Source organism: Amblyomma mixtum, chromosome 5, assembly GCF_055824585.1.
Source record: "Amblyomma mixtum isolate Tamu chromosome 5, ASM5582458v1, whole genome shotgun sequence".
NCBI classification, from domain to species: Eukaryota; Metazoa; Arthropoda; class Arachnida; order Ixodida; family Ixodidae; genus Amblyomma; species Amblyomma mixtum.
In genome coordinates this window covers 51,185,367-51,196,045 of record NC_143016.1, presented here as the reverse complement: position 1 = coordinate 51,196,045, position 10,679 = coordinate 51,185,367, and the positions used below count along the sequence as shown (strand labels likewise).

General features: G+C 44.6%; 2 protein-coding genes across 2 annotated transcripts; both read right to left on the bottom strand.

The window, feature by feature from the left end:
• Positions 1-599: 599 nt before the first annotated feature.
• On the bottom strand, positions 600-2,737 carry LOC149342115 (cuticle protein 10.9-like). The gene is made up of 3 exons (XM_089542100.1): positions 2,726-2,737; positions 2,564-2,617; positions 600-1,046 (listed from the first exon to the last, which is right to left on the bottom strand). The coding sequence occupies exons 1-3, from the start codon at positions 2,735-2,737 to the stop codon at positions 600-602; spliced, it is 513 nt and encodes a 170-aa protein (XP_089398226.1).
• A 4,273-nt stretch (positions 2,738-7,010) lies between these two features.
• Positions 7,011-8,979, bottom strand: LOC149342114 (cuticle protein 10.9-like). Its single transcript, XM_089542099.1, has 3 exons — positions 8,968-8,979; positions 8,806-8,859; positions 7,011-7,457 (listed from the first exon to the last, which is right to left on the bottom strand). Exons 1-3 carry the CDS (start codon positions 8,977-8,979, stop codon positions 7,011-7,013), a joined length of 513 nt encoding a protein of 170 aa, XP_089398225.1.
• Positions 8,980-10,679: the final 1,700 nt, after the last annotated feature.

Genomic DNA, 10,679 nt, shown 5'->3' with positions numbered 1-10,679 from the left:
ATTTACAGAGAGAAATGGAGAGCCGAAAGCTTTTTGTATATTTCCCATGGAAGGGGCAATGATACCATTTATTAATTAACCGTTAACTTGTTAGCACTTGTAGTAGGCTGCAAAGAAGCCCATTTAATAAAGCCGATACACTTTTAAAGGTGAGTAAAAAATATTCTGTTAAGTATTTTCCTCTGCTATGTCCTGTAACTGCTTCGCGAAGGACACAAGAATTGCTGATGGTGCGTGTACGATCCCGATGAGAAGCCTCTTTTTCGAACATTTTGAGAACAGATTGACCAACAATGTACGAGAGTGAATGCGATGTACCCAAAATACTTCATCGCAGGAGAAAGCACATCTGCGATGGTCGTCACCAAACTGCCACAAGAATGCTGGCAGTTGAAATAAATTGTCTTTATTTAAAGTCCATTTTTCAACCGTAACACCGGATAAACTTTCTCGACGAACGTTAACACTAGTGAGAAACAACAAAATATGGCTGTGAATTGAGGGCTTTGACTTCAGCTGCCTGATAGGAGAGGGTATGTGTGTTCGTGTGAGGTCGACTGGTATTACATGTGTCCTGGTGGCGTACGAAGTATCTTCGCTTAAGCCTTGGCCTTGCCGATGATGTAGGGGGCTGGACGGACCACACCAACTGGGGCGAAGTGGTGGCCGTAGGTGAAGGGGGTGGCAGCCACGGTGAACTGAGCTGGGTGCACAGCCTGGACGACGACTGGCTTCACGGCGGCGACCTTGACGGCAACGGGCTTGGCCACGACTGGGGCTGCAGCGACTGGGGCTACCTCGACGGCGGCGGAAGTATAAAGAGCGTCGGCTGGGCTGGAGGTCTTGGTTCCGGGCTCGTTGGTCTCAACGGTGGCGTGGAAGCCCTCGGCGTCGGCGGTGTACCTGACGGTACGGGCGATGCCGGCGGCGTCGGTGTAGCTGTAGGAGCCGACCTTGAAGTTGTTGGCGTCACCGGTCTCCTCGCGGGTCAGGCGGGTCCCGAACTCATCGGTGGTGTCGTAGCTGAAGCTGTATGGCTGGGGTGGCTGTAAGAGTGAAACCAAACGAGGGCATCTATTTAACTGCCTTTCTACATTCCCTTATCCAAAATGGCGCACAGTGCCTATAGTCTCCTAATTCAAAGCTTCTATTAGTTACTGCTTCATCATGCCGTACTGTTGAGTCAATGTTATATTTTGAGAAAAGATAACGTTCATGGCAATGGATGAGGTGCGTTTCCAGCTTCAGCGCAGAGGCTCATGGGGAAGTCCTCTGCTGCAGCTACTTCCGGTTCCAAATTTCTCCCTCCTGGCCGCTTGATTAGCGGCAGTCGCTGTCTTAATTGGCGTCTTACACTAATTTATTTCCACTGCAACACCTCCGATTGTATTGCATGATCGCATGACCAACTATACCTCGACTCTGTTCTACTTCGTAGCATATTTTCGCATGAAATACAACAAAAATAATGCAAACGGTAAGAGGTTTTCTATGCGTATGCATTGCGATGTGTTGAGGCGCGCTGTGGGTACGGTTGCATGTATGGATAGTGTGCTAACTCTCTGGTAGCTTTTACACGCTTTGAGGCAAATACATCTATCGTTTACGAAATTGTGCAAGCTCAGCCTTCGTTGCCTTCGTGATGCAGCAAAAAAAAAGTTAATATCTAACGACTGAAGCGTTAAACTACTTCAACCGCGCACAACTGCCGTGCATGTCCAGAACAGCCAGCCTACGCTGGCAATATTATAACCACGAGGAAACACTTGTACTTTCGCAATCGGCATACACAGCACGCGCTGATCTTACGGTGGTGCTTGCAATACACAACGCCACAGCACAAATAGATTAGCGAATAAACGATGCACGAATGCACGGCAATTGCTATTCAGGGGGCAGTGCGTGGGAGAAATTTGGAATCGGAAGTAGTTGGCAGACGATTTTCACATAGTTGTTTGCATTCACTTAGAAAAAGCACCTCACCTATACGAAGCGATAGTGACGCTCCTGCATGCGTAGTGTAGCTGTGTTCCTGTGACTTTACTTCGGCCGAAGTATTTCTAGCTAGGGCGACAAAGGTGCTCTTTACTGCTTACTTGTAAAACAAAGAAGACTCTTGCACTAAATATTTGCTGTTCATGTTCCAGCAGTCAGATTAATTAAATGAAGTTTTGGGCTAAGCGCTCTAACCCCGAAGACATCAGGACATGGCGCACGTCCTCATACCTTGCGCAATATGAGGGTAGACTGTAATTAACTTTTATAGAAAGCAACTAAACATGAAATTAGGTTTTACAAAAGCAACGCAAGGCTCAAACTTTCTGTTCATGCTAAATAAGACGCTTGATAATGCTTTCGTAAGGAAGGTTGAGGAATGTTGTTAAAACGCAGGCATATAAATGTTCTTTTCTATTGGAGCATCACAGCTCTTAGAAAATACGGCACGGCATATCTAAACATAGAAACCCAGTCAATCCCTCACAACACTCGCTTTGGACGCTTTGAAATCAAATTGGGTATAGTCCGGCTGACAGAGAAGAAGTAAACGCAAATCGCAACTTACGAATTCTTCAACCAGAGCAGAGGCAGCAATAGCCACAAGGCAGCAGAGGAGGATCTGCAAATGGACGTAATGGGGGTGAGTATACCGTCAGTTTTCATGACAACGCAGCGATGGAGAATAATTAGCCAACGCGAGAGTTTCAAAGACGATATTTCACTGCACCTTGGCGAACATGGTGGTTGCTTGAAGGAGCGGTGTTGCTCTTTCGTGATGAGAACAAGACTGACCCTCCAGAGTGAAGAGACGCGCTTTTATACCCGACCCAAGATGCATTCTCGAAATATTTGAAAACGTAGTAAGCGTGGGGGGCTACCAGAAGAAAGAAAAATTAAAGAAGATACTAATCACCTGGATCATGAAAGTGAGAGTGGACGCCGTCCGACACTGCACCGCCCTCGCCCATCAGTTATTGGACGTGCGTCGTTTCACATGGCGGCAGAAAGTCACTGATTCTTGTTTGGGCAGTTCTTCGCTCTCCTCCTTTCTTTCTTTCCTTGTGTGCTTTGATAAGGCTGGTACTTGCGGTCTTTTTTCCCAGGATCCGTTCCGGCCTATTTTTGCATAGTAATTGTTTTTCACGCTCTCTCTCTCGGCTTTTTTTAGATGTGGATGCCCGTCAAAATTGCTTTAGTGCGTGTCTGCGCACTTGAATGACCATTTGTACTCGTCGCTTGGCTTCAACAGCCTTGCATTGTTGGTTGTGGCTAGCATGTATGTGAGTAAGAAAGCTGACTATTAGTGGTGTCTTTGCACGCAACTGGTCATATTACTTGATTGTGTTTATCTCGTGTGCTTACACAGAAGGAGATGTTGATCAAACTGCGTTTGGTGGTATGGTAAATCAAATTAAATGGTTGTGGCTTTGTTATGTTACGAGTACTTTTGCTCCGTGATTAGGATACTGATTGTACACTTCAAAGAAATCGTGGACTGCCTTCATGTTGGAAATGCTGCACTGAGACTGCATGCAATGTCGTGGAAGTAAGAAAAATAAAATAGTTAATGGAGAATTTCCAAGTAAGCTGCGATTCGCCGATGACCTTGCCTTGCTAAGTTACCTAGGAGATGAACTGCAAACCATGATAAATGTATTAGACGGGCAGAGTACAACGGTGTGTCTAAAAATTAACATGCAGAATACCAAAGTAGTGTTCAACAGCCTCTCGCAAAAGCACAGCAGTTCACAATCGGTAGCGAAGTGCTGGAAGTGATAAGAGAATACGTCTACTAAGGTCAGTAGTGTGTGCTTATCCAGATCATGAGAGGGAAATAACTAGAATAAGAATGGGTGGAATGCTTATTGCGGGTTTTGTGAGGTCATGAAATTCTATTTAAAAATATCTCTCAAGCGAAAAGTATACAACACGTGTATCTTTCCGGGACTCACATAAGGAACAGGAATTTGGAGGCTAAGGATTTTGATTCAGCCTAAGTTAAGGACAAAACATCCAGCTATGGAGAGAAAAAGGGTAGATGTAACTTTAAGAGACCGGAAGCGGGCAGAGTAGGTGAGCGAACAAATATGGTTGATGACATTCTAGTCGAAACAAGAGGAAGAAATGGGCTTGGGTAGGGCATGTAATACGAAGGCAAGAAAACCGCTGGTCCTAGCACTGGAAAAGACAGCGTCTGTGGTTGGCATAATGGCACGGCAGTCATTATGTCTCGCGAGTTGTCAGCCAAACTATTAGCACTTGTGTTTTCAGCTGTATGAAAAGGCGCGATTGGGTCGCTTAGTCAGCAGGCTCAGATAAAAGCAAAAAAATTGTACGGTGAGGTTTTAAAGTTGCATCTGCTGCCTGCATTAGGAGCAAACCTTGTCCATTCTTGCTCGGAGTCATGTAGTACGAGAATAAACTTAGCACGGTTAGGTTTTGTAGTTATCAGAGGGGTACTCCGTTAGCCTTTGGTTACCGTATTTACTCGCATATAAGTCAGCCTTTCTTTTTTTTTTCAGAAATGTTGCCCATAATTAGTTATCGACCATATTCGTGACCAAAAAACCTCGACCTATATTCGGGACGCAGGTCTTCATCATCATCATGGGGGTGCACACAGGGCATTGCTGTGTGTACCCGCATTGCTCTTTTGCTTATATCTGTGGTCTTATCGTGGCAGACAGCTTAGAAAGCAGTATATTTTGGCGTTCTGAGTAGGAGTAGTGGTAATAAAGCACGGGAGATTTTGGAAGTGTACCACATAAGAAAAATAGGAAAAAGTTGTGTCAGCCATACATCTGTGAAATTTTATAAACCTGAGATTTCATACATTGAGCACTTTTGTCGATTGCACATCAGGTTTCTTTCTCCGCATCCCTAGGTTTCTGTATATTTCCTCGCTTTTCAGAGATTAAAGTCAGACGAAGTGTGCGCTTGTCCTACGTCGTATGTGCATGCTTTTCAAAAGATATGGGTCGCCTTATGTGCGGATAATTTTTCTTAATTTCTCGGCCAGCGAAATGTATAGGGTCGACCTATATGCGAGTAAATACAGGTAGGTTTGGTTTATGGGGGTTTAACGTCCCAAAGCGACTCAAGCTATAAGGGACACCGTAGCGGAGGGCTCCGAAAATTTCGACCACCTGGAGCTCTTTAACGTGCGCAGACATTACGCACTAGGCGGGCCTCTAGAAATTCGCCTCTATGGAAATTCGACCACTGTGGGCGGGATCGAACCCGCGTCTTTCGGGTCAGCAGCCGAGCGCCATATCAATTGAGCTACTGTTCGTTAGCCTTTGACTCCAAGAACGCCTGTATATGGCCTGCATGTGTTTATGTACTTTTACTAGATATGCTGATTGATCGATCAAAGTCAATTACTATGTTCGCCTGCAAACAGTATATAAAATCCATTACCGGATCCTAAATACTGATACAAAGTGTTTCACTTAGGCCTTTAGACAATTTAAAGAAAGACTTTTCGAGTTAGAAGAGTGCTTTTTTTCTCGGAATAGCATTGTAAGTGGTGCAGTACATCACAATAAAGTTAGGACCTGCTATCTATCAGATTGGGTAACTGATATTGAATAGTGATCTTTTCAACCATCATGTCCAGTATTTGAAAATTGGAAAAGTTGTAAGATATTTTATGGTAATATTGGAGGTAATGGTTCATTCATCTGATATGTAGTAAAATCTTTCTTTGAGAGTGTTTCCATAGATTGCATTGAACTGTTAAGATTGCCATCAGAAAACAATAGGGAACGATTTTGACGATACCAAAAACATTCATCTTGAAGTAGAAATGTTATAGTGGAAAGAAAGAAACGGTCAAGAGAGACGAAACACACGCACAAGCGCTTGCGTGTGTGTTATATTATTTAACCAGCCTGCTATTTGGCCCGTTTTAGCTGTATTCCGAAGACCTACACCGACAGTGCTTTGCCGAAAAAAGCGGGCGTATAACTGCAAGAGCCTATTTTTAAAAAAGTTGTCTAAAATTTTAGGTTAGATGCCCTGCGTGGCGAATACCTAAGCATATATGTATTTTTGCACGATATGGGGCTTGGTCCATTATAAAGAGACACTGTTTGAGCCGGCCGCCTCAAATATAGAAAAACCGCACATTACCAGTTGGTAAAGTGTAATATAACACATGGGCTGTAGGGAAAAGATATTGTTTAGCTCTTCCCAGGATCTTCTGTTTGATTTATGCCTAAAGTGTGAAGGGCAGAGGGTGCTATGATTAGGGTTGTAACTTTTTGCTTTCTTTTTTATAACATATCGAGCACATGAAGAGTGTGGCGCTTAGCATGCTTTATTCATCAGCAATGTTTCAGTACCTACGCGAAAAGAGAACACAAAAATTTAATTCCCTGGCTTCAGCAGCTTTTACTAATGCATTTGATAATTTACAGAAAGAAATGGAGAGCCGAAAGCTTTTTGTATATTTCCCATTGGAGGTGCAATGATACCATTTAATAATTAACCGTTAACTTGTTAGCACTTCTAGTAGGATTCAAAGAAGCCCATTTAATAAAGCCGATTCACTTTTAAAGGTGAGTAAAAAATATTCTGTTAAGTATTTTACTCTGCTATGTCCTGTAACTGCTTCGCGAAGGACACAAGAATTGCTGATGGTGCATGTACGATCACGATGAGAAGCCTCTTTTTCGAACATTTTGAGAACAGATTGGCCAACAATATACTAGAGTGAATGCGATGTACCCAAAATACTTCATCGCAGGAGAAAGCACATCTGCGATGGTTGTCACCAAACTGCCACAAGAATGCTGGCAGTTGAAATAAATTGTCTTTATTGAAAGTCCATTTTTCAACCGTAACACCGGATAAACTTTCTCAACGAACGTTAACACTAGTGAGAAACAACAAAATATGGCTGTTAATTGGGGGCTTTGACTTCAGCTGCCTGATAGGAGAGGGTATGTGTGTTCGTGTGAGGCCGAGTGGTATTACATGTGTCCTGGTGGCGTACGAAGTATCTTGGCTTAAGCCTTGGCCTTCCCGATGATGTAGGGGGCTGGGCGGACCACACCAACTGGGGCGAAGTGGTGGCCGTAGGTGAAGGGGGTGGCAGCCACGGTGAACTGAGCTGGGTGCACAGCCTGGACGACGACTGGCTTCACGGCGGCGACCTTGACGGCAACAGGCTTGGCCACGACTGGGGCTGCAGCGACTGGGGCTACCTCGACGGCGGCAGAAGTATAAAGGGCGTCGGCTGGGCTGGAGGTCTTGGTTCCGGGCTCGTTGGTCTCAACGGTGGCGTGGAAGCCCTCGGCGTCGGCGGTGTACCTGACGGTACGGGCGATGCCGGCGGCGTCGGTGTAGCTGTAGGAGCCGACCTTGAAGTTGTTGGCGTCACCGGTCTCCTCGCGGGTCAGGCGGGTCCCGAACTCATCGGTGGTGTCGTAGCTGAAGCTGTATGGCTGGGGTGGCTGTAAGAGTGAAACCAAACGACGGCATGAATTTAACTGCCTTTCTTCATTCCCTTATCCAAAATGGCGCACTGTGCATATAGTCTCCTAATTGAAAGCTTCTATTAGTTACTGCTTCATCATTCCGCACTGTTGAGTCAATGTTAGATTTTCAGAAAAGATAACGTTCATGGCAATGGATGAGGTGCGTTTCCAGATTCAGCGCAGAGTCTCATGGGGAAGTCGTCTGCTGCAGCTACTTCCGGTTCCGAATTTCTCCCTCCTTCCCGCTTGATTCGCGGCAGTCACTGTCTTAATTGGCTTCTTACACTAAATTATTTCCACTGCAACACCTCCGATTGTATTGCATCATCGCCTGACCAGCTATACGTCGACTCTGTTCTTCTTCGTAGCATGTTTTCGCATGAAATACAACAGAAATAATGCAAACGGTAGGAGGTTTTCTATGCGTATGCATTGCGATGTGTTGAGGCGCGCTGTGCGCAAGGTTGCATGTATGAATAGTCTGCTAACCCTCTGGCAGCTTTTACACGCTTTGAGGCAAATACTTCTATCGTTTACGAAATTGTGCAAGCTCAGCCTTCGTTGCCTTCGTGATGCAGCAAAAAAAAAGTTAATATCTAACGACCGAAGCGTTAAACTAGTTCAACCGCGCACAACTGCCGTGCATGCGCAGAACAGTCAGCCTACGATGGCAATATTATAACCACGAGAAAACACTTGTACTTTCGCAATTGGCATACACAGCACGCGCTGATCTTATGGTGCTGCTTGCAATACACAAACGCCACAGCACAATTAGATTAGAGAATAAACGATGCACGAATGCACGGCAATTGCTATTCGGGGGGCAGTGCGTGGGAGAAATTTGGAATCAGAAGTAGCTGTAAAACAAAGAAAACGCTTTCACCAAATATTTGCTGTTCATGTTCCAGCAGTCAGAATAATTAAATGAAGTTTTGGGCTAAGCGCTCTAACCCCGAAGACATCAGGAAATGGCGCACGTCCACATACGTTGCGCAATATGAGGGTAGACAGTAATTAACTTTTATAGAAAGCAACTAAACATGAAATTAGGTTTTACAAAAGCAACGCAAGGCTCACACTTTCTGTTCATGCTAAATAAGACGCTTGATAATGCCTTCGTAAGGAAGGTTTAGGTATGTTGTTAAAACGCAGGTATACAAATGTTTTTTGCTATTGGAGCATCACAGCTCTTAGAAAATACGGCACGGCATATCTAAACTTAGAAACCCAGTCAATCCCTCACAACACTCGCTTTGGACGCTTCGAAATCAAATTGGATATATTCCGGCTGACAAAGAAGTAAACGCAAATCGCAACTTACGAATTCTTCAACCAGAGCAGAGGAAGCAATAGCCACAAGGCAGCAGAGGAGGATCTGCAAATGGACGTAATGGGGGTGAGTATACCGTCAGTTTTCATGACAACGCAGCGATGGAGAATAATTAGCCAACGCGAGAGTTTCAAAGACGATCTTTCACTGCACCTTGGCGAACATGGTGGTTGCTTGAAGGAGTGGTGTTGCTCTTTCGTGATGAGAATAAGACTGACCCTCCAGAGTGATGAGACGCGCTTTTATACCCGACCCATGATGCATTCTCGAAATATTTGAAAACGTAGTAAGCGTGGGGGGCTATCAGAAGATAGAAAAATTAAAGAAGATACTAATCACCTGGATCATGAAAGTGAGAGTAACGCCGTCCGACACTGCACCGCCCTCGCCCCTCAGTTATTGGACGTGCGTCGTTTCGCATGGCGGGAGAAAGTCACTGATTCTTGTTTGGGCAGTTCTTCGCTCTCCTCCTTTCTTTCTTTCCTTCAGTGGTTTGATGTGGTTGGTACTTGCGGTCTATTTTCCCAGGATCCGTTCTGGCCTCTTTTTGCATGTTAATTATTTTTTCACGCTCTCTCTCTCGGCTTTTTTTAGATGTGGATGCCCGTGAAAATTGCTTTAGTGCGTGTCTGCGCACTTGAATGACCATTTGTACTCGTCGCTTGGCTTCAAAGGCCTTGCATTCTTGGTTGTGGCTAGCATGTATGTGAATAAGAAAGCTGCTTATTAGTGGTGTCTTTTCACGCAATGAGTCATATTACTTGTTTCTGTTTATCTCGCGTGCTTACACAGAAGGAGATGTTGATCAAACTGCGTTTGGTGGTATGGTAAATCAAATTAAATGGTTGTGGCTTTGTTATGTTACGAGTACTTTTGCTCCGTGATTAGGATACTGATTGTACACTTCAAAGAAATCGTGGGATGCCTTCATGTTGGAAATGCTACACTCAGACTCCATGCAATGTCGTGGAAGTAAGAAAATAAAATAGTTAATGGAGAATTTCCAAGTAAGCTGCGATTCGCCGATGACCTTGCCTTGCTAAGTTATCCAGGAGATAAACTGCAAACCATGATAAATGTACTAGACAGGCAGAATACAACGGTGTGTCTAAAAATTAACATGCAGAATACCAAAGTAGGGTTCAACAGCCTCTCGCAAAGGCACAGCAGTTCACAATCGGTAGCGAAGTGCTGGAAGTGATAGGAGAATACCTCTACTAAGGTAAGTAGTGTGTGCTTATCCGGATCATGAGAGGGAAATAACTAGAATAAGAATGGGTGGAATGCTTATTGCGGGTTTTGTGAGGTCATGAAATTTTATTTAAAAATATCCTTTAAGCGAAAAGTATACAGCGCGTGTATCTTACCGGGACTCACATAAGGAGCAGGAATTTGGAGGCTATGGATTTTGGTTCAGCCTAAGTTAAGGACAAAACATCCAGCTATGGAAAGAAAAATGGTAGATGTAACTTTAAGAGACCGGAAGCGGGCAGAGTAGGTGAGCGAACAAACATGGGTGATGACATTCTAGTCGAAACAAGAGGAAGAAATGGGCTTGGGTAGGGCATGTAATACGAAGGCAAGAAAACCGCTGGTCCTTGCACTGGAAAAGACAGCGTCTGAGGTTGGCATAATGGCACGGCAGTCATTATGTCTCGCGAGTTGGCAGCCAAACTATTAGCACTTGTGTTTTCAGCTGTATCAAAAGGCGCGATTGGGTCGCTTAGTCAGCAGGCACAGATAAAAGCAAAAAACCTGTACGGTGCGGTTTTAAAGTTGCATCTGCTGCCTGCATTAGGAGCAAACCTTGTCCATTCTTGCTCGCAGTCATGTAGTACGAGAATAAACTTAGCACGGTTAGGTTT